This window comes from Sphaerodactylus townsendi, linkage group LG11, assembly GCF_021028975.2.
Source record: "Sphaerodactylus townsendi isolate TG3544 linkage group LG11, MPM_Stown_v2.3, whole genome shotgun sequence".
Classification (NCBI taxonomy): domain Eukaryota; kingdom Metazoa; phylum Chordata; class Lepidosauria; order Squamata; family Sphaerodactylidae; genus Sphaerodactylus; species Sphaerodactylus townsendi.
Window position 1 is genome coordinate 41,579,899 of NC_059435.1, and position 24,724 is coordinate 41,604,622.

At 41.0% G+C, this 24,724-nt stretch overlaps 1 protein-coding gene across 4 annotated transcripts in view; it reads right to left on the minus strand.

The window, feature by feature from the left end:
- The window catches only part of PALS2 (protein associated with LIN7 2, MAGUK p55 family member), a 54,608-nt gene that overhangs the window by 7,071 nt on the left and 22,813 nt on the right, over positions 1-24,724 (minus strand). For 3 of the 4 annotated variants that reach the window (XR_007245728.1, XM_048510539.1, XM_048510542.1), the window contains exons 2-11: positions 19,410-19,531; positions 16,026-16,178; positions 14,468-14,620; positions 12,746-12,973; positions 10,510-10,641; positions 7,498-7,597; positions 6,581-6,649; positions 4,691-4,852; positions 1,609-1,811; positions 1,147-1,275 (exon numbers count right to left, since the gene is read on the minus strand). Coding sequence is in view for 3 of the 4 variants with exons in the window: in XM_048510539.1 (XP_048366496.1) it covers positions 1,147-1,275; positions 1,609-1,811; positions 4,691-4,852; positions 6,581-6,649; positions 7,498-7,597; positions 10,510-10,641; positions 12,746-12,973; positions 14,468-14,620; positions 16,026-16,178; positions 19,410-19,526 (1,446 nt within the window). In the remaining variant the exon portion in view is untranslated. The remainder of the gene's footprint in view (positions 1-1,146; positions 1,276-1,608; positions 1,812-4,690; positions 4,853-6,580; positions 6,650-7,497; positions 7,598-10,509; positions 10,642-12,745; positions 12,974-14,467; positions 14,621-16,025; positions 16,179-19,409; positions 19,532-24,724) is intronic. The other variant, XM_048510541.1, reaches the window with a different exon arrangement.

Genomic DNA, 24,724 nt, shown 5'->3' on the forward strand with positions numbered 1-24,724 from the left:
CACGGATTTTATTAGATGTGGCCAAAAACATTCGGTCTTGGGTTGATTGGTTAGAATACTAAAGATTCCAGCTTTTTAATAAAGAAAACTTTCTGGACCATGTGTATAGAAGCAAAGGATTTGTTTTACAACAGTCCATAACTGCACAAAGGAATATAACATAGACAAAAGGCAATATCACTTCATTACCATATCTGCTCCATAACATCGTATTAATGCACAAACATGTTACACTTCATACGTTACTACCCACAGCCATCACAATATGGAGAATCAGACACCTCTCCCCTTCACATGAGCTTGATGCTCAGCAACTAATACCTACTTTCATTCACAATCCTGCTTTCTCACAAGGCAGATGATACGTCATGAAATTGGCCTACAGTTCTGATATTCTTGGAAGACACAGATACCCCTCTGAGCTCCCATCATGCAAGGGCCGCTATGTGTAACCTATGACTGACAAATATCAATATTCCACAAGCAACCTGGTGGTAAATCAGTAACAGTTCACAGTTTGAAAGTCACAGGAACCAAAAACTACGTGTTCAAATTAACCAGCCACATTTTTGTCTCTCATTTGAATTTAAAAGACTGTTTCTCCAAATTACAGCTTTTGTTAAAATTCACAAGCTTTTAAAAAGGTATTTGAGCCCCCCCCCCCCCCCCCCAAAAACAAAAACCAATCAAGAGAATTGTCTATTAAGAACTCCTGGAAGGCAGGGAGCAGTTTAAAAGGAAAGAATGGAAAAAGAGTCCAACAATGTCTGGCGAATCAGGGCCCCCGTGCAATGATCTGAAAGGGAGTTAAGGGAAGATAGAACTGGATAGTCCCCAGCTAACGTGATCTCATCAGATTTGAGAAGCTAACCACAGTCCGAGCAGGTTGTATTTGGGCAACCTCCAAGAAATACCAGAGTTGTGACACAGAGGCAAGTAATGACAACCCACCTCTGAATGTCACTTGCCATGAATGCCCTCCAGGGTTGCCATAAGTAAGATATGACTGGACGGCAAATGAAATAAATAAAAGGGAAGAAAGCAGGGCTTCAAGAAGGCCAATAATGTCTCACTATAATTGTACAACACAGTTGTTAATAGGTCAACATTTGTTCATTTCTATTTTAAAAAAGAAAGTTTCCTTACTGTTAGAAGCTTGGTTGTAATTCCAGCATCCACCACCGCTTTGTGCATGCCACGGAGAGTCTCTAGCACTGGAGCAGCAATAAAAACTACATAGGGCATAAACTCTGCAGTGCGGAGTATTTTCAGTGCCTGCAGAGAACAGAGAATTAACCAGATCCAAACACTGAATGACAGAAAGCAGTCTCATAATAATAATTAACACACTAAAAGAAGGCAACCATCATTTTGCACACTGTGCCATTCTGGAAGATCGCTACCTTTTAATATATTCAGCATTGTCAAACAAAAAAGTTATGTTCCTTTAGACCACTATTTTTAAAAGTCACCAATAGATGGCACATGCTCCTTTCACCTGTTCCAGCAAGGATAGCAAAACCCCATGACTACAGGTGGCACAACCCTATTTTCAGAGGGTACCCCCCCCCATTGTAACGATTCTGCTGGATTGCTGCTCTGCCATACCTGTGGATTCACATCCAAGATGCATGTCCTTCCAGTCTGAACCACTTCAAGGATAGAATCTATTTTGGTGCCATAAAGGTTTCCTTCATATTCCCCGTGTTCCAAGTATCTGCCACCTTTAATATCTGCCTCCATTTCCACTCGTGACACAAATCTGTAGGCTTGCCCATCTTTTTCATCATCCCGTGGCTTTCGCGATGTAACTAGACAATTGTGATAGCATGCACACATTTGATATGAAATAAAAACAGGACATGCATGGTTGGGTGGTTGTTTCTAAAAAAAATCATGGCGCTTTACAAAACTATTGGGTTAGTTGATTGTTCTTTGAGTTTCTCACATAAGTTAATATTATTCCTGCTCTCTTGCCCATTTAAGAGGATTTCAACAACAGCATTCAACTACATATTATTCCTAGTCAGATCAGTGGTCATTCAAGACCAGCACTGTCTACTTCGAGGAGAAGAAGTTCTCCAGGGTCTCTGGTAAAGGTCTTTTATTTCATATTACCTACCACTAGATCTTTTTTTAAGCTGCTGATGCTGGGGCATGAGCCTGGGACCTCTTGTACACAAGAAGGATATGAACTAGCCCTGAGCCACAGCCTTTCCCCTACCGGAGTTCTGAAGTTTAAATTGTTGACAATGGCTCATTCCGCACATGCTGAATAATGCACTTTCAAACTGCTTTCAGTGCTCTTTGAAGCTGTGCGGAATAGCAAAATCCACTTGCAAACAGTTGTGAAAGTGGTTTGAAAACGAATTATTTTGCATGTGCAGAAGGGGCCAATATAATATTCTCAAGAACTACTGTTGTTGCAAAACACAAATGAGTTTGCAGAATCTGAAAGAGTAATCAAATTTATTCCACCATATTTTTTTATGAATTAGAGCCTGTTTTTCAGATTTAACACATCTCTTTTCTTACTCAATTTTACCAACTGTACCAACTATATCAACTATACCCCAACACAGATTCTAATCCCTGATTCACATCACTACAAAGACTCAGAGCACAAATCAATCTTAGAAACTTAAATGAGAACAGGAATTATGATACTGCTGTGAAAATAAAACCATAACAGAATGGGTGAATATCAGGTGAAGCAGAGCTTCTAATCAGGGGAGAAAAGAAGCTGGTGTAACAAATAATGTAGCTGTCCTTGTAATTTCCAATTTAAGAAGATATTTTCTCTTAGTAGTTCTCAAAAATTAGATATACCTATTCAGGAAATTGATTATTAACATTTGTAAGCACTCCCATCAGCCCATGGTTTTGAAACTGGAACTGCAAAAGTCCACATGATGTGTACAGTTCAATCCAACTTGGCAGTGAACCAAGACGAGCCCCACTGGGAATTGCTCTCAGTCAGCTGCAGCACTGAGCCTGCTTGTTCACAATGTGTTGTGTTTGCAGACATTTCCTTACTATCAGACTCAAAACAAGGGAAAATGCAACTCTGTTGATCTCTGGAAATCTAGAAGGCTTTCACTACTATCTGCTATGATGTCCTTCCTAGGATAGGAATACACAACACTGTTCCAATGGTTCAGTTTTTATTGGAGAAGTCCCAAACACAATGCTCTATCCTATGATACCTACACTATGAAGTTCAGAGAGATTGTAACTGTGTAGCCGATGAGGGTTTTTCAGCACTGGTGAAAAATTATCACAAATCTGCAGGCACCAGCAAATACCAGGATCTGGCCTACCACTCTAACTACTATACCACACTGATTCTCAGGTATAACAAGTTTGAGGGGGAAAGACTGCCAAACTTTTCTAGGAACCTTTCTCCTTTTGCAAGTTCCTGGGGCTTTGCTGCCAGCCTCAAGGGAGTATATCTTGGTAGTAAGTTCCATGCTCAGATTGCCAGTATATCATCCTCATAGCATGCCAGTAGGTACCATGTTTGAGCAGCCAGAATTGGCCTCTTTGTGTCTGGAAATTCCCCAGGAAACAGTCCATGGAGGCTTCATTCATGCAGGGGTGACCTTGCATGGCCATATTCAGAACATTTTGGTCTCTGTGGCTACCCTGAATCTATCCCAGTGCTGACGGCACCTCCTCCAAGAAGATGGGAGAGGAGAGAGAAGCACAAGTTCTTACATTTCGATCACTTAACTATATAACCTCAGGATACCTGAACAACCATCTGCTTCCATACGACCCTGCCCGTGCATTCACTGAAGCCTTTAGAAGCATTCAGTTGGTATCACCCCATACGTCCCTAGGCAGCCTCTCCGATCGGCGGAGGCCAATTTACTGGTGGTCCCTGGCCCCTCGACGATGCGGCTGGCCTCCACGCGGGCCAGGACCTTTACAGCCCGGGCCCCGGCCTGGTGGAACGCTCTTCCTCCAGCTGTCCGGGCTCTGCGGGACCTTGGGGAGTTCCGCGGGGCCTGTAAGACGGAGCTGTTCCGCCGGGCCTTTGGAGGATCCAGCCGCTAATAGTGCCCCGCCTTTGGCCCTTAACATCTGGGCCACAACTCCATCACTGAGACTCGCCATGCCTCCCTTCATCGTGGGGAGGGAGGGATTTTATACTATTGGAACGCTGGACGCCACCCTACATCTTGAATTTTAACCTAAATTTAAACCTGGGCTTCTATTTGTAAACGCATTGGGAGATTTTATCGCTGCTTTTAAATGTTATTTAATTATACTGTTTTAAACGCTGTACACCGCCCAGAGCCCCTCGGGGATGGTGCGGTATAAAAATCCAATAAAATAAATAAATTTCTGGGCCTGTCTGCTGTTAAGTTTTGATTATAAAAAATTGAGTCTGTCTTCAATTTCGATCATAAATTATCTTTGAAGGCTGGGTTAGGTTAAAAATGCAGTAAAATTCAGAAGCAAGCTTCTTGGCATGAGACATTTTTCCAGCAGTAAAGCAACAACGGTTCTCAAGCTTAGCCCTTGACAGCATAGAGCTCAATAGGGGAATATACAGTAGCCTCACATTACCACAGGCATAAAAAATTGGGGAGGGGAGAATCAACCTAAGAAGCAAATACATTTGATTTCAATGAACAAATCCACACATTGCTTAACAACCTACTCCTTAAAAACAGCAACTTACATGGCACTGTGGTTCCAAATTTGGAGGGATTCAATACAATAAATCTATTTTTCAAACTCCTTCGACCAACTCCCTGGGCTCCTATTAAGACTAGTGTTTTTCTCTGAAATGGAGGCATTTTGGCTACTTCCTCATATATTTGAATTTCATGACGATCAAATTCTTGATGCAAAGGAATAAACATATTAAAACTAAAACATGACATCAAAAGATCATATAAATAATCACGTAATTAGCATATTGTTTAAAACACATGGCTATACAAGATTTCTTTGGGTAAGTTTCTTCAGACAAATATAATTTCACCACAGTTAATATTGACAATACATTATTTTGAACCTACTATTGCAATACTTACTGGTATTTAACTTTTTATTCTTTATTCTATTTATTATGCAAGTGGTTTTAAAAAGAATTCAGTTTCCATTCAAGATGACATACTGCAAAGCTTTACCATAAAAATACTATAAAAATACATAAGCAATAAAAATGAGTTTTCTAAGTCGCAGATTTGTACAAATTACCACATTCTACCATTCATGAATATTGCAAATATTTATATATGTGTGTGTATATAGTAAGTATTTTATATTTACAAATATGAAGGAAAAAAAATACAAGTGCCTGAAAATTATCGCGGAATAGCATGCTGGTCAACAGACTGGGCAAATATTCCACAAATCCAAGAACATCGCTATGTAGGTGCCAGCATATCTTTTTCACTTTAACAGGTTTTTTATTTTGCTTCTCAGTCACAAGGCAGCTAACAAATGATAAATTAGAAGAAGCACCCTACATACAAAACATACACTGCAATCCAGAACAGAGCTGCTCCAGTCTCAGCCCATTGATTTCAATGGGCAGAGACTGGTGTCACTCTGTTCTGGATTGCATTGTTAATCTCAGTACGGACACCAGAAATTACAAGTTGACAGTTTCATCAATAGCGAAGCAGAATAAAGCTAAACATTTATTACTGTGTCATATATTTGGCAAGGCAGCATGGAGGACAGCTTGCCTCCTTCCACTCTACAGAAAGCAGAGGAGCATACCAAACTTCTCCTCCTACCTGGCCACCTGCTGAAACTGCAAGAATCCCCCGAGAGAAGCACAAATAGTTAATCAATAGTCTAGGACTGCCCATAACTCCATCTAACTTGTTGCAAAACAATCTTGAACAATTTGCCTGTTACCTTTAGAAAAAAAACTTTGTTACAGCATAGCTGGTGCTACTTTGCTTTATTTTAGTTTTATTTCTTTAAGCATTTTGGAACTGGCTCTTTCCTGGAACACCTCGATCAACAGACAAGGAGAACTATCCACTGTGTTCACAATGATAGATGTTAAAGTAGGGATCCCCAACATGCCCCTCATGTTTGCCACACCACTCAACACCTTCCCTTGCACCCGCCAGGTGTTTTTAGGCCAGGTGGAGCTTTTGTCCAGTAGGACTTCTGATTGGCTGTGCACAGCACCAGGATCTTCACTGTGTGACTTAAGGTAAGATACGTGTGTACAAGAAAATATTTTAAATTTGTTCATTTTAAAAATCATTCTGTTAAATGGAGTTTCTGCATTAAGTGTTGAAGAATTACTGATAAGAGTTATGCAAAATCTTAATCCCTGACATTTTGTATTTGGCTTTGCCTCCTGTGATAAGACTTTTTATTGCTTAAAAGCTTAAAATTTGGAACAATCAATGGTTCAAATTTATCTAGGATCATTTTCTGGATCACTATGACTAGCAGCGTATGAGTATAACACAATAAGAGGATGGTGAAGAGAAATAAATTACTTTTAACTAGCAATATTATGTAAAAAAAAAATGAAAGGCAGAATTCAACACATTGTTCAGTTGGGATACGATATTTCAAACAAAGACTAAAGTACCTGCATTCCTAGTTGTGAGATACATCATCTTTTTCTTCTTTTTACTGCTTAATGTTCCACAAAATGGACCTGAACACAGAGAAGTAGCAATTTAGAAATTCCAAATTCTTACAGAGAAGCCTTAGATAGCAATTCATTAAATAAATAATGTTATTCTGAATAAAGTCTTCATCCAAGTCATGACCATTTACTGTAGTACTTGTTTTAAAAGTAATTTTAATCGCACATTTAAAGCACATCATGATTAACATCTGTAATATTTACACAGATATAACTGGAACAAAAATATGTCTGGGTAGCTTAAGTGCCGTCAAGTTGCTTCTGACTTATGACAACCTTATTTAAAGACCTCCAAATGTCCCATCCGTAATAGCCATGCTAAGGTCTTGCAAACTGAAGACTATGGCTTCCTTTATTGAGTCAGTCTATTTCATGGTGGGTCATCTTTTCCAACTGCCTTCAACTTTTCCTAGCATTATTATCTTTTCCAGTGACTCTTGTCGTCTCACAATGTGAAGACAATATGATAACCTCAAATTTGGTCACTTTAGCTTCTAGAGAGAGTTCAGGCTGTAACCGATACAACTGGCACAGAAAAATGGCTAGCATTATTTGTTTACAGCCTTCCTTTCCACAAAAAGACTCGGGGGAGTATGTATATTAAAAAGCAATAAGCACACACTAACACACTAATCAAACTGGACAAGTGCAAAAAAGCAATGAGACAGCCATTTACTCACCAATCGCATTCTCTGTTCAATATTACCTCCTTGCCAGCAGGTGGCAGAAAGGATTCAAATTTGGTTATCTGTCGTTCCCAGCTAAACTGAAACAGCTCCTGCACCATGTTATGCCTATTCCCTTGGATTTGGCAAATGCAAAAGTGATGTGAAGAATCATGAGATCATGAAACTTACCTGAATTGTCCCAGTCCCGCCTAACAAATGCTTTCCTTTTTTCTTCCAGGAATTGACTAGGAATAAGTCCAGCACTTCCCCCTTCTTTGACATGACTGGCCTGGAATGAAATCAAGCATTTATTCACTTTGGCATTGACCATATTCATCAACACGATCCAATCCGATTACATCAGGATATTTTGATGTAAACCACACCGGAAGCTCCTCTTGCTGCATCCCACTAACCCTCCCAAATTTTGCTCCTGGATGACCAAGCAGCCTCATAAACAACATGGAGTGAGGGCAAATGGGGGATTTGCAGTGGGAAGCAAGAATGGGCAAGAGTTGCTTCCTTCAATTAATGGAACAACTATTCCAATAATGGACACGATGTTCCTTCAGCATTCAGGAACCAACTCAATGTGCAGGTTTCAGATGAAGGAAGCAGGTGTAATTAGGTCTTCACAGAATAGTGATTCAGTGGTTTTCTGTTCCCACTCGCAGCAAATGTAAACCACGAGCTTCACAAGTAGACTTAAATAGTTCCTATACAGGTTTCACATGTTTTATAGCCAGACACGTAGTGTGAACACACCCTAGACAGGCAAACCTACAGCACAATTTGGATCATTTCTTAAAATACACTAAGTGAAGGGCAGAAGGTGGGAAGACTCTGAATGCAGCTTCTCTGAAGCAATTGCCTTTATTGTGGTTTGGAATACCTGCCCAGCACAAAGAATGACCCTTTGCTCTAACTACACAGGACTATGCTTTTATAATTCAACAAGTTTGTCTCAGTCCAGATGTTCTATTTCAAGAAATGTTCTCCACCCTAACTTATGGTATCACAAGGTGGCTAACATGTAAGTTACTGTAGAACAGAGAAACCTTGTGAATGAAGCTGCATCTCACTATTTGCAGGAGGTTTCGTCCATTCTGCTTTGACCTGGGTTTCTAAGAATTTGGGAAAGGGAAAAACCTTTTCCTTAGGAGTTATCTGTGGGAAGAATTCTTGGTCCCCTGTGTGAGTGGATATTAGGTCTGGGTCCTGCACCACCTGTGTCTCATTTGCAGAGGATTTCAGATTTAAGGCCATAAGGGACTTGTTGAACAAGTATTAAAAATCTTCCAGTTTGAAAAATTGGGGGGATTGTTCTGCCACCTGGATTTTCTCCTCTGCCTCATCTTGTGACAAGAACTCGCCCTCCTCCCTGGAGTCAAAGTCACTTGTGAAGGGGGAAGAATCCAGCCTTAATGGGCTTATTTTTGCCCTTCTCCTGGCTGCCTTGGTCGCCCAAGGGGCCTTAGTCTTCTGCCTTGCTCCCTGCTCCTTTGCCTGATAGCTGTAACTGAGCATATCCAAAAGGTGACACCACCACCCTCTCTTCCACCAGTGAGACTGCATCATCCCTCATGGTGGTCCTGAAGGCTTCCAAAACCTGTAGAACATTTGGGTCTATGCCCAGGATTTGAGGGTTACTTTGCATCCCAGGGTTGGGTTGGGGGCTCTCTGTCGCTGATTGGAGCTGGTGTGGAGCCTCAGGCACATTTATACAGCTAACTGGGGTTTCTGCAGTAGCCGCTGCCATCTTGGGAGCCTCCCTGCCCTTCCATGTCTTTTTTGCAGTGCAGGAAATGGCTACCGCCATGTGGCCAGCTGGAGCAGGAACAGCACTCTCTGGGGATGTGCTCACTCGAGCTGCAAGGCGCAGCTCCACAGATGCCTTCGAGGTCCCCAGCTCTTCCTCTGAGAAAAAAGTCTCTTCGGAGACACTCTCAGCCATTTTGCCCCCCCCTCCCAACCCCAACCTGAGAAAGCCTGCCAGCAATGCTCCTTGGCAAGCCAAGATTGAGCTACACAAATCACGGGAGGCTACAAAGACGTAGATAACTGGAGTTCCAGGTTGGGGGGGGGGGGGGGAATTGGCTAACTAACTAAAAAGAGGATAGAAAAGAGAATACTGAAACAAAGGCAGGACAGAACCTAGAGGACTGCTTCTCCCTCAGAGGCAGGAAAGAAATTGAGGAAGGTGGAGTGGTCTCCCACAGGAAACAGGAAGCTGAAGTTTACTTCCTCTCTCTCCGGCAAGATGGTGGGAAATGCCCACAATAAGGAGATGTCCCCCTGCTCAGGGAAGAGAGTTCCCAACACAAAACCAAGCTGCAAGATAGGAATGCAGTTCTGCTACAACAGTTCAACATTTTTATTCTTCTTCTCCAAAACTTTTTTTAGTGCAACCTGAAGAGATCTGCTGAATGCAAAAGCTTGCTCCATAATTGATGAGGCTTCAGTTACTATAGCAATTACATTCAGATTAGGATTTGGCAGACCAAGGTTCAAATCCACACTCCGCCATGGAAGCTTGCAGGGTGATTTTGGATCAGTCATCTTAACTGGACTCACAGGGTTGTTGTAAGTATTAAAAGGAGGAGAGAAGACTGATGTTATCACTTCGGGTTCCCACTGAGAAGAAGGGCAATGTATAAATAAACAAAATGTATTTGTTCCAACATCCACAAAGTTTGCCTATTTTGGACTGCTTAGTTTAAGACATGCATGATTTGCTAGATTTTCTGCATTTGTTCCATTGCGCGTTCTGAGCAAATTCAACAACATTAGCTGACCCAGGGATAGTGTCAATCAATTCTGGACAACTAGCTAATCTGAAGGTTTTTTTTAAAAAAAACGTTCTCTGTTCAGTTTCTTTTTTTATTCTTGATGTGAATGCACACACCAGTTTGTGACAGTTAGAAACTGATGGACTAATGGTTTGATTCTGCATGACAACTCCCGTTTTATGTAACAGTTCTTAACCTCAGGAACATCGCTATCTACAACTGAAGTATGAAAGTAATCCCCAATGGCACCTGAGAATAACCATATCAGCCCGTGAAAAGGAAGACTTTATACTATGTGAAAACATACAATAAAAGGTTTAAAAACTATGCCAGACCAATACAGCTACAGAAAATTTTCAAGAACACTAAATTAATACCCCCCCACCCTTCCAAAAAAAGAGCAACACCTAACCTGCCACCAATTTGGATCTTCTCGATTTACAATCTGAAGAATTTCTCCCTTGGAAAACTTCAGTCCTGCTTCTTTACATGGAATCAGATTGTCATTATATGGATTATAATCAAAATGACACTTCACAAATACCTGAAACAGATAAGAAAATGTAATATGCTTCAGGCATTACAATTCTAACAATTTTAAAAATGTTGAGCAAGTTTGCAGAAGACTTGCTCCACAGTTGAATCTTCTGAAATTAGTTAAACAGAAGAGTACCAATGGCAATTTTTAAAACACAATTACGCCTCTAGCAGAGGTGAAAGCAAGGGAGATTAGCACAGCCAGTGATGAATGACAAGAATCAAGCTTAGCATTGATACAGGAGTATCTCCATAAACTGGGCCTCAACTGTTTCAAAACATGGAGGGGAGCAGGGGGAGATTATGTTCTCAAAATTCAACTGAGGCATGTGGAAGTACAGCTTAAGGGGTTCTTTTTTAATTAAAAAAGGCATATAATACTTTCTGATGCCTCAGTTGTAAGTGTCGAAAGACTTCAGCTGATCAGCAGTTAATGGGACAGGAACATTCAACATGCTCAGAAACCCTTTCCCTTTATAATTTAGCTGAAGTCTGATAAGAAGGGGGGGGGTCTTTATGTTTCTTTTCACACCCCTGTAAGGCTGAACACGCTCAAACAAAGTCGACTTTATAAAAAGGAACAAACTTTATTGATTTATGTCGCCCTAGCTACAGGGTGCTGGAACTGAGGGTTCTTGACCTCAGTTCCAGTATATATGGGGCACTTGGGTGGGCGGTTCTTCGTTGCAGCGGGAACTAGAGGACTCAGAGAAACGAAACTTAGTCCTGACAATCCCATTTCTCAAGCAGAGAAGCGGGCCTGATCCAACACCTGCTGCTCCACCTGCTGCAGCAGTCTCAATGATGTTTGTTTTCATGGGTGAAGAAAGGGGTGTAGCACAGACCTTCAGTGAATTTATTTTAAAGTGCTTAAGAGTTAGGTTTATATCGCAGTTTTCCCTCCAGTTTTTTTCCCAAATGCATGGGCTGCTATATTTTACGCTACACTGCATTACTTCTAACCGGAAGTTGCCTAGACTTTTTATGGTAGGCGGCGTCAACATTTGAAGAATTCTGAACACTTCAAATCAATCCACAAGCATCCCACATTTGCTTTTAAAATGACAAAATCAACATTGGCCAAATAACTCCCCAGAATGATTTATCCTGTGATTTAAGAGATATTTTCTGTCTGAAAAAAAGTTTTTTTGATTGATTCTCTTTTGGGAAAGGCTGCTGCATTTTTCACATAATGGACTTTTCTTCTCTGCTGTGTGCATTTGGGAACTGGAGTAAAATCTCAACCGACCGCACGTCACTGTCTTCCAAATGTATTGCATAGATGTCAAAAATTTCTCTGCGTGGCATCATTATAAAGTGGAATGGTGGATGTAAAGTGGATGTAACCCCAGATTCAAATGAAAACCTGGAATTTAGGGAGGGAAAAACACACACCTGAAGAAGACACATTGCTCCAACCATTAAAAATACATAATTATTATTGGATAAAAAGCACTGAATTAGATATCAGTAAATGTACTACACATCTGCACCATGAAATGGAATGGGCAGAAGACAACTCAAGAAGTTTATGTTAATCCCTCTTGTGGACAATAATAACTGTTCACGTGCGTTAATACACTGAGGAGCAAAGGCAATTGCAGCTGCCCAGATTGTACAGTGAACAGTCCTGGTGTATTGTCATGCCTTCTTACATGCCTCCCTTTCCCTTCCCCTGTGCAAATGTTTATTTTATGGAGGGTACAATCTTGACTGGTTGCCTACCCCCTAAGGTGATTGTGGCACTGGGATAGTGATAACTATATTTCATTGACTGTACTGTTATATTTTAATGTTGTAAGTCACTCTGTGGCCATATGGGAAAGGGCAGCCTATAAACTGAATTTAAAAAAATTAATTTACACAGAGCATTCATATTACCTTCTACGAAAGGATTTCATAACTCATCAAAGAACTGTTGATGAGTCACTGATAGTACACAACTGGTTGCTATATACTGGAAATAGTTAATATACTTAATTAGAAGGAAAGGGAAACAATGAAGTAACTTGACAGATGGTCTAGATTAATCAAAAGGCATATCCAATTCCACTGAAATATGAACATTTTGTTTCTATAAACAGATTCAAATGAAGAATAGCACTACTGACCTGCTGAGGAATAATATTATCTCTGTAGCTAGGAAGAATTTTCAGAGTGACACTACCACTAATGTTCTTGAGAAGTTCTTGCAGTTCTTTTGGATTGTTTCCAACTTCATGACCATTAACCTCTTTAATGATATCGCCCACATGGAGAAGACCTTGTCGATCTATCATTCCTCCATGAAGGATTCGTGCAATTACCAGATCATTATTCTCAACCTTAAATGTAACACCCTGAAGAACATTTGAAGGCCAACATTGTTAGTTTACAGTTTATCACCATTAGAAACACTGCCATTTATTATACTAATTATCAGCAGGCACCATAATAGCCAATGAGGTTTGCATATCCCTAATAATCCAAAATCAAAATAGTACTTCAAGCTGATTAATATAGATTTACTCACTTTCTTTTATCTTCCAGCCCAACAATAAAAAGGAAGAGTAAATAGTTTTACTAATATATCTCAAGCTAGATTTAACAGCTTAGCATACACAGTGAACACACATACACTGTAGTTACCTAATCACTTGGTGTATCTTAACTGCTTCTAGCAAGCAACTTGCCTCACAAGAGTTCTGTTTCTTCCCATTTTACCACCCTGACTTCAGCTCCTCTAAATATCTCTGGACTACCAAAGTATTGATTGCAGGTACAGATTTAGCCTCTTGGCACTCAGGGCAGCTGCCCAGGACCCTGTCAAGGGCCCTGTGCTGGAGTACCCCCAACTGCCCCAGGATGCCCAAATGCCACACTACTACTACCCTGTCTTACAGATGCTGTAAGTAGCATTGGCTTCATAACAGCAGTCAGCTGTAGGGTGCCCTTCACCCCAACTGTACAGCCACCACACTCAATGATCTTCGAAAACAGCCCTAGAAAGGCCTCCACACCCCTCTGGGGAACAAAACCAAGGAAAGCACTGTGGCTGCTTGTTCAAGTGGCAGAGGCTACTGCTCCTCCCACTGGTGTATTTGTGGAAGAAGCTGCTTATACCAACCATGTCCAGAGCTTGGGCCACCTGTTCGCTGCAACAGTGCCACTGGCTGCTTGAAGCCAAGCTGACTCAGCAGGGGGCTAACTGGAGGAAGGGGACGGTCATTTTCTGAAGCCCCACTGAAGTTCCTCTCAGGGCCTTAGAATCACAGCCCCATCCAAAGGGGCAGGGCCCAAATCTTCCCTTGGAAGTGGTGCATGGCCACACCAGCGGATTTGTTCTTCTGGGGCATTTTCCCTGGTAGAGGGGTAAATCTGCCAGCATTCAGTCATTGCTGCCCTCCCCAGAGCTGATAAGCTGCACTAGACACTGTGCCAGCGTCCCAGCGCCATTACCACTAGCACAGCACTGGCAGGCTGGGGGAGGAGACATTAGTCAGCTTACCTTACACTGGTGGCTTGTACTTTAGACTTAAGCCACTGAAAAGGTGGTGTACATCTATAGAGCACCATGGGGGCTTCTCAGTGGCAGTGGTGGGGTGGCACAGCCACAGCCAGCCACCTGGCTGCTTAGATGGGGCTGTAAGACTGCCCCCCCCTGACTAATTATCCAGTGAGCACTTTCAGATTTTCCTGTTCCACTTGTTCTCTGCTGTTAGTTTGTAGTTTTCGCTAGGAACAGGTACATTATAACTTTGATTAAAGCAGAGCAACAAAGCAAAACATCCAAGTAAGCCAAATTTCTTCTATACTTATGTTTGCACCACATTTAAGGATCAATGAACACTCACCAGTGGTTCTCCTGCTCTTTTGTGAATGCCAAGTATGCGAATAGCATCTACGGGTACTATCTGATTGTTCACCGAAGAATTATTCATTTCTGGGCTAGAGGGAGGAGATTCGAAGCACTTTGATGCCACAATGTCATGGGCTTCCAAAAGGGACTGCAAATATAGAATACATGAATTGATGTCAGGGGATGATTGAGATACATTCCCGGAACCGTGCAACTGCTTAAAATAACAAATTACCATATGACCCGTGCAAACAAAATTGGGAGCATTGGACAAGATATATTAACGCAAAAGATAAGATACATATTTTTGTATAGAATATTAAGATAAAAACACCTGGCAAATTAAAATATAGGATAAGAATATATAGTATTACTAGGAAGTTAAAGAGAGAATAGCTTGAATTCTTTCTATTTACTTTATAAGTTCATTATACATGTAGTGATGAAACATAATGTTATAATATTTGATGTGCACAATATATAATTTGTCTTTCATATCTTGAAAATTTTAATAAAAATTAATATGAAAAATATAAATAAATAACAAATTACTGATGCTAGAAATACATATGTAACCAGCCTGATATATGTATCCACTGCCATCTGTGTATTCTTTCCTTGATCTTTACTTCATGGCTTCTTCACAAGCTTTGTCGACAACTACACTTTCCCTGGCACCTCTGCCCCATGGGAACTGTATTATTTATTTGTTTGTTTGTTTATTTTAATAGACCACCCTACCCCCGAAGGGCTCAGGGCGGTTTACAAGACAATGAAACACAATACATCATATGATTTCAGTTAAGACAATAAATAAATTAAAACATTAAAACATTAGCAGCAATAATCTTCTATCATTAAGATAAGTAGATGATGTTTGGCGTTAACCCCCGGCCAATATTCAATCAGCAGATGACATATGGAGTGACAGAAACAGCAAAGAGGGGTGGATTCAGCAGCCAGCCTCACCAAAGGCCCGGTGGAACAGCTCGGATTTACAAGCCCTGCGGAACTCCCCAAGGTCCCACAGGGCCCTAACAGATGGAGGAAGAGCGTACCACCAGGCAGGGGCCAGGGCCGTAAAAGCCCTGGCCCGGGTGGAGGCTAGCGGCATCATGGAGGGACAAGGGACCATCAGTAAATTTGCCTCTGCCAAGCGGAGAGGTCGACTCTGGCTGTTATCTCGTAGGGCAGGAGGGGTTACCTCTGAGCTCTCCTAACAACCCAAAGTGCTTCTCAGATGCTGTTACAAGAAGGCTTCTCAAACCATGGGTAACAACAGTTGTTTTCCATTATTTGGATGTTTATCTCGTTAAAATCAAACACACCATCATTAAGGCTAATTTTTCATCAATGAAAAAAAGTACAGGCCCTCGAGTTCAAAGAAAGTCATGCTTAAATCCCAATGAAATCAACGGGAATTAGCCAACTTTCTTTGGATCAGGGTCACTGTGCTTTTTTTCATTTGGTTAAAACAGATTCTGATCCACTGCAACAAGCAATTCCTCCCCTTCCCCGCAAACAAAGTTATAGATTAAAAAATACTGCATTACCAGAAAGTGTGGCTCCTTCAGTATACCAACCAACTCAGCAATGTTTTCATCTTTGTTCACTAATGGACTGATGTCTTCAAGAATCTCATTGACTAATTCTATATTGTTGTCACTCACAGCCTCAAGTTTAGAGTCTTCCAGTCGTTCATGAGCCTGTGGTGATTATAGAAGAAGCATAAATCAGTACAAATAGTGAACAGGAACAATATGTTTGATTTTCCATTTTCATCATGAGGCCTCCTCCATGTTTTGACAACAACACTTTGTCTTCATCAGCACTGGCTCTGCTGGAAGTTCATTCTAGATTTTGCATACACTGCATAGATGCAGCCATTCTCAAAATTCATGGTTGTCCATGCTTTATTAAACCAATTTAATGAACTTCCTTCTTATTTACATATTTACAGAATTTTCCCAGCCTCCATTTTATCCTCCTAATCCTCCTATCCTCAAAATCAATGGTAGAAGAGCAAGATTTGAGTATAGAAGCTTCTTAAAGACCAACAAGGTTCCCAGGCTAATTTACAAAGGGAGCTGTGCTTTTTGGCTTACACTCTGGAAATCATGTTGGTCTTTAAAGTGCTCCTGGACTCAAAGCTTGCTCTTCTTCTGCAGGCTAACATGGCTACTCACCAGAAACTATGTATACTAGGTTAGGCTGAGAGTGTACAACTGGCCCAATTCACACAGGGAGTTTCCAACACACAGTGAGGATTCAAATCTGAGGATTTCAGATCCTAGTCTGACATTCTAACCTTTGTGAAGCACTGCCTGCCTCACAACTTTCTGTACAGACATTCCATTCTCTAATTCTAGAAATACAGGCAAGATATTACAGCAGGTATACAGTCCGGTAGAAGGAATAAAGTATACTCAGACTACAGAACAGTTCTTTACTTTACTTTAACAGTCAGTTCTTTACTTCAGGCAACCATAACTCTGCAATCAAGGATATAGACCTCTGACAAAATTCTTAACGTGCCTGTCAAACAACAATTGCTAGAAGACTTCAGGGAAAAGTCATGCCAGTCTAACTGGTATAAGACCAATTCTTTTAACAAGGAAAAAAGCACTGAAAAAGCAGCCTCTCTTTTGTATTCCATCTTTCAAGTCACATTAGAGGAGCCAGGCACGAGCCTTTTCCTTCTGGCTATGCTGTCGTTTGTTTCTTCAGTAGTCAGATCATCACTTTATAACTGGTTTGTTTGCACAAGATGTATACATTTCCAAGCTTACAAACAAGCTTTGGAAAAAGATAATCAATCTGCCTTATGAAATGTAGCCTGCCCAACTATAAACATAATCGTTTGCCCAGCCCCCATCACTGCAAGGCAAGCTTTATTTTTTTTCTTCACAATGTTTTTCAAATTTGTTCTTCAAAATCAAAGTCGAAAGCATACACAAAGACAGAAGTTCACCATTTTATAAAGTACTTAATACATATAGACAACAAATATTAACTCTTAAAACCCTACACTTTCAGCACTTGGCCAATAAGTATCAAAATGAAATTAACTCTTTAGCATTATTAATGAACAGTCTAACTTTTCTTTATTGGATTTTAATTTAACAGTTCTTAACCTTCAAAACCACTAGTCATTAATTTATTTTTTTCTGTTTTATCAACTTGGCCATCTTGGCCAACTCTAGTACCTTCACCCACCATTCTTCAATTGTAGGAATAGTTGGAGTTTTCCATTACTGCACATATGATATTCTTGCTGCTGCTGTCATACATAAAAGCAAAGTTCCATGTTTTCTTTTCAGAAATCTGACCGTAAGTCCCAACAGATAAGCCTCAGGTTTCATTAGTCTTCAAAATCTTCTGAGTTATTGTATGTATTTTCCTCCAATGTTTTTTAGCTTTTTCACAAGTTTGCCATCTACAATAAAAAGTCCTCTCTTGATGCTCGTATTTCCAACAATTGAGATTGTTTTTTTAGTGGTGGAGGGGCAAACATGCATTTAGGTCACCCCATGTCAGGATGCTATTTGCTGGGAGGGGGAACTGCTGGGAAAAGTTATTGCTTTGGCTTTTGCAGGTGCTTATCTGGTTCTCTGGCCTTGGAGTTCTGCGGCTGGGACGGGCTCTCAGACTGGACCCATTCTGCTGTCTTGGTTCTTATGGTGGGGTTTGCTACAACATATTATCAACAGTTTTGGCGCCTTCTCGCCAGAACTGTCTTTTGCTGTTGCTCTCATGTCATCAATAAACTCCTTGAACCCATCAAGGGAGTTATTGTCTGAACAGGGAGTTTGACACCCCACTGTGACCACACTGATAAAATGATGGAAAAATGGGTCTTAACAGGCTCAGTCCTCTCCAAAAGTTTCCAAGGCATCTTCACATGCCAGGTGATATAGCTGGAGTAAAAAGAGCTGTTAGGTCTCTGTCTCTACAGGCTTGAATCTTGTTTTCCCGACGAACCGACCTCTAGAGAAGGGCTCCTCCAACCAGGCTGAGCCTACAGCCACTTTCAGAATTTTGAGAAATAATAGTGAACAGCCACGGGTGGCAGGATCATCTCTTTGGTTTGGAAGAGATGTGTGTTTTTTGTTTCAGTTTCAAAGAAACCACAGGGTTTGGTTCCCATACAGCCACAGGGAGAACATGCCAAGTCCACCAAGACGCAAAGAAATCCTTGCCTAAAACCAAGCAAAGGACTCTTAAACTTACAAAGAATTTAATTTCACTCCCAGGCATTCCTTTCTCCCCCACCCCCCTTTTCCATTCAAGATGCTTCTCCCTCCTAGATTCAAACAGTTTCTGGACACCAGGAAACATGTCCGCAAGTGTTGTGTTTCCCATGGGCACCATTTTGGGGATTACTGTTCTTAGAGGCCTCCAAGAGACTGGAAAGAGAACAATCCTGATCAGGATGTATGCAGGAGACAGCTCTCATTACACACCTAATTAAGTTAAATTATTCCGTATGCAAAGCCTTAAGGAGGTCTTAGCACATCTAACAGACTTCCATGAACTAATAACATCACCTTCCAAAGCCTAATTTCACATTATACATCACAGTCAGTGAATGTATGTGTGTGACTTATGATGACCCGATGAATTAATGACCTCCAGAACATCTTATCATTAAAAGCCTTGCTCAGGTCTTGCAAACTGAAGGCCAAAGCTTCGTTTATTCAGTCAAGCAATCTCTTGTTGGGGTTTCATCTTTTATTGCCTTCAGTTTTTCCTAGTGAGTCTTGGTCTTCTCATGATATGACCAACTGTCAGTTGAGTCATTTCAACTTCTAGGGAGAATTCAGGCTTGATTTGATCTAGAACCCACTTATTTGTCTTTCTGATGGTCTAGTTATCTCTCCTACAACACCTCTTTTCAAATGACAGTTAGTGAATGTTAGCAGAAAAAATCAGTTTACCTTAGCAAGTGATCTTACAATAGGATTCTCCATAATTCCTTTCAAGAAAATAAGATCTATTTCTTCAGCTCCTGATGATGGGGACAAATCCGTAAGGTTATCCAAGACCTGCTGCATCGCTGCTGAAAAAAACATAAGGGAAGCCTTTGAACAAAAGCTTGATAGTTTTTAATAAACACACTTCTCTTTGTGATACACCTCTGAAGATGCCAGCCACAGATGTAGGCGAAATGTTAGGAACAAGATCTACCAGACCCCGACCACACAGCCCGGAAAGCCCACAACAACCAGTTTTAAATAAGTTCTACTGTATCCAATAATGAAATTCATAAGTTTTGTTCTAATGCAAAATCATATAACTGATTAAAAGCTCAAACTGCCCCCAGTTTTTTCAATTTAAGCATCTGTTTTACCAAGTCATTTCAACAACAGTTCTTCAGGCACACACATAAGTGTATTACAAATGTGATTATATTCATGACCAATGCTAATCACGCAGTGCAAGTCTAACTGCCTAACTTGTCATATGTTTCAGTACTGTTTTGAATGTAAACATGTAAATGAACAGGCCAAAAACTGTTTGCTGACCTGAGCTCCCTTTAAGGAGGGATGGGGGGTGGGGGGAGAGTGATAGAAGGGAAGAAATGGAAAGTATTTTCTTCATACAGTTCCAACTCCAGTGATGTCTCAAAGCAGACATATTAAATTATAACAACTTTAACCAAAGAAGACAAATAATGTGTTGATTCAAAATCTTACACCCGAAAAATCTTGTTGGTCTCAATCATGGTGGTCTCTAAGGTACCAATAGACTCTAATCTAGTTCTTTTACTGTAGACCAGGGGTCCCCAAACTTTTTAATCAGGGGGCCAGTTCACTGTCCCTCAGACTGTTGGAGGGCTGGACTAAAAAAAACTATGAACAAATTCCTATGCACAAATGATTGTAAAATGTTTGATTTCACCTTTCAGCCTTTCTGTCATGGTCTATTTTTAGAACAGTGACCAAAGTATGTCAAGTACAGGGTGGGCTCCAAATATTGTTGGGGAGGCTGTGGAATACCTTCCCCTGTAAAAAACGAAGCAGAACTTTCCCAATGAAACATTCCATCTAACCCAGGATCAGGTATCTTCCTGGGTTCTTTCCTCCCTAGCAGCCAGCGAGCGATTCGCCAGCCTGGCTGATGCCAATGGGAGTGGGGCGGAACAGAAAGCCTGAGAGCAACACATGGAGTAGTCGACAGGGAAGGGCGGAGCAGGAGTTGCCACGTGTAAGGTTTCCAACTCTGGGTCAGAAAATTCATGGAGATTTGGGGGTGCCATCATGTAACTGCAATCAACAGCCGTTGGAGCCGGTTCCTCCTCTCCCTCGAGCCCCCACTGCACATGAATGGAGCCATCGCCGCCATGCCTGGCGGGCCGGATAAATGCCTTCAGGGGGCCACATTTGGCCCCCGGGCCGTAGTTTGGGGACCCCTGCTGTAGACCAACAGGGCTACCCTTCTAAAATGAGCAAAAAAATCACCAAAATAAAATAGGCACTAAAAGAACACAAAACTAAGCAGGGAAGGACCTCTGAGGGCTTCAGCTTTCAGTGGTCAGTAAAGGGAAGCTATTTATTTACTCCTATCAACAGCTCAAGCATGTAAAACAAGAAGTCTTCGTGCAAGGAAAAGGGAACAGAAAAATAAGCTGGTGAGAAAACTCTAGGTTTTGCACTGTTGCCTATGGAAGGGAAAACAGGGCACTTCAGTAGTCACGACAAGCAACCTGCATGACATTTGCTATGTTTTCCACAGCTTTCCTTATATAAGATTTTAATTGACACCTGCATTTATAATAACCCCACCCAACTTTCTGGTTACGGTTACTATTTTAAAATTATACATTTAAGAGCTTCTCCCTAATAAAAATGTGTAAGTTAATATGCTTTTGTATGATTTTTAAACCTGTCAAAATTGGTATAGCCCTGCTTTACAATAAATGCATCACCCTGTACTTCTAGCAAACAAGTGCTCTTTGAAAGCATGTGTAGGAGGTAAATGACAGTCACATTATGCTTTCAGAGACTGACAGGATTTTTTTGCTACTTAACAGGCAAAAGGTGGTTGCCAACCACACTGTGGTTTTTGGAGCATAAAGCACTTTTGTCAAAATTAAGGAGGAAGGGAGTGTGGTGGAGAGGCACTGGGGATGAGCAGAACATGTACAAGTGACCCAACCAGATAAAAATCTCAAGGACAGAGATAATGAATAACCCAGCCACCAAGGTCATCTGGAATCTTAAATGTTTCCAGATCTGCAGGAGACAAAAAAAATCAATACAATCAATGTTAGCTGCCAACATATTTAAATTAATGTTAGCTGCCAACATATTTAAATTAAGCAGTCTAAAATCTACTAAACACAGGTGTCAGAAGCTTTTATATTTTCCTATGAGACATCCATGATTTTCCAAACATTTCCACTGGTTTTCCAAACCAAAAAAGCACACACAGCACCCAAAAGTTTACCACCTTGGAAAACAAATGCTCCAAGATCATATCAAACCTCTTTTGCAATCAGAAGACCTATGCCTGATTTGTGACAGGCAGTTACACAAATTTATGCACTCCATCCTTCCATGCATAATATGCAAAGGAATGAAATCCAGAAGTTACCACGTCACAACAAAAACAGACCTATAGTACTACATGCTCCTAAAGCATAAAGATAACCCAGGTCTGTGGGGAAGGACGCACAGCCACCTATCCACTCTTCCTCTGCCATGAACTGTCTAAACAAAACTGTTCCCAAAAACAATACAGAAAAAAAATGTGCCCTACAGCCTCTCATGCCAATTCTGTCATTATCATGGATTAGCAACAATTGGCTCATACTGGTATCCAAGTTTCATCCTTTCCCTCTTAAAGAAGGGTCCCATACATTGTTTTTAATGTTTTCCTGTTCTTGAAATGGTGCCTTGATCATACCCATCTTTCCATGGCAATGGGAAGGAGGAAAAAATATCCAGGGGCATTTTTGAAGGCATAATTGTTGTTATTAGTTGCTATTACGCTTTCATTGTTGTACGTCGCCCTGAGCCCTCCGGGGGAGAGCGGCTAATAAATCTAAAATATAAACAACTCCACCACTTTGTTGATTGCAGGCGATCTAAAAGGACATCTCTGAATGAAGAAAAGCACATTTGTGCCCTAACGTAGGCCCTTTCCACACAGCAAATTTAAAGCGGGTTGCAGGTAGGATACGTGAAGTGCCTGCGTGGCTCCACAGATGGGAGCCGGGAGTTAAACGAAAAGAGGAAAGTGCAGCCACATAACGTGCCTCCTGCCCGACCGCAGCTGCTAGGTGCTTTAAAACAAAAGAATCGCACAAATCGCGATTCTTGAAAAACCTGAAAGGGGGGCTAACATGGAGTGGACTCGTGTTAGAAGCGGGATCTATGCGAAGTTTCCCCCAACCCTGGTTTTCCCCCCGCCTTTAACCCGTGTTGATTGGTCCATACATATGTATGTTCTGACACCTGACAGTTCTATCCATGGAACAATTATACAGAAATACAACTTCTCACTATATATATGAGTGGCCACAGAACCCCCAACAGGGAACATGGTGGTAGACAAAAGTATTTAATATGGAAACAGATTTCACTTTTGTGAGCATGAGACAAGAAACAAAAAAATTTCATTCACTTTTATTGAGCAGACACAGCAAAACACAAGAAAAAGACACTCCGCCATTGAGCCTCCAGTTGATACAACAAAGCAAAAATCAAGCCGTGGTATAAATAGGAAGAAGGGAGGTGGTCAAAGAAACTTTTGTTTTTCTGAGTCTTCAGGAGATTGCTCAGAGATCATATTTTTTTCTTAGCAGTTTTCATGAATTGAGTGTTGATTTTTATCACTGCAATACCATGTTATACATCAGAGACCTGAGTCCTCAGGGAAGTGTATGAAAGCTAAAATGGCTTTTATTGAAAGGAAACTCTTGGGGCTTTAGCCTAGGACCACAATTAACATTAATGTAACAAATATGGTTTGGAGGTCCCAAGGTTGGGATAAACGGGACTGATACAACTACAAAAAGTACTGTAAACTGCTGCCTTGTTTTATTTATTAGTTAGCCCATCTTTCTCTTTGGTTGTCTTCTCCTGTTTGGTTGTGTGGTTCTTGAAGGTTTTTTGTAATTTTTTTTTTTGCTCTTTTGTGGGAGGCTCTGGGTTTTTTTAAAAAAGGTATTTCATTGGGGAGGATTTTTCCTCACCCCTGTTCCAGGGTTGTCTTTTTCGAAGGAGGAATTCTTTCTCTGGGTTTCAAAGTCTGGGGGAGGGGGGGTTAGTTTTTTGCACCAATTCTTCCTTCCTTTTCCCTTTTGTTTTCTGGTGCTTGCTTCTCTATTGTGTTGAGGTGTTGTGGTGGGCCAGGCCCTTGTTCCCTGATTTTCTTTCTCTAGTTTTAAAGGGGGGGGGGGGTCTGTTCACTGTTGCCCTGTTGAGTTTGTGGAATTCTATTGTTGTGCTCCTCCCTAAAGGATTCATTTGAGACATTTTGATATAGCAATTGAGAGTTTTAAATTGAAACTAGTATTAATAAGGGCTTGGTAGGAATTGGTTTAAAAACCTCAAATTTTAATTCAAGCGTAAGACATCAGTTTCTTCCTAATCAAGCTTATGGGAGGTGTTAAGAAGAGTCAAGGATCTTGTTGGGAAATAGTTAATGAGCATACACTAACCACTTTTGGTGTCAGCATTGAGCTTCATTACAATTGAAGCTAGGCGGTCTTAGAAAACTAGCCCCTCAGTAAGAAGCTTTTCAGAGGAGCTCTTCTCAATTCCTTTCTCTGGAATTGGGAAGCTTGCAGTAGAGGAGCCGGGAAAATTTTTAGTGCAGTTACCTTTCCCTACTTAAAAGGTTTTGATATTCATCTGCCAGATGGTTGCAGGTAGATCCCCAGATAGGTTCTAGAATAGTAATGTACCAGGTAGATGTTCCTTAAACACACACACACACACACACACACACACGGTAAACCACACTTTCAAGCAAAGTCAGATTAGGAAACTTTTTACAAAATAAAACCTTCCTTTTCTTGGGAAAGGGTTATTTAAAAACATTCAGGGGCTATTAGGTTGCAGTGAATGAAAGGGAGCTAGGCACTTAATTTACCTTGGTTAGTTAGCCAGAGTTTGGCCCAGGGAACAATGAGCAATCTGAAGGGAACACAGTTGGGGCTCTGGGGGAAAGGAATCTGCTCCTGAGCCATCTTCCACCACTTGACATCTGACAGGAAAGATGAAATGAAGACGCCACACAATGC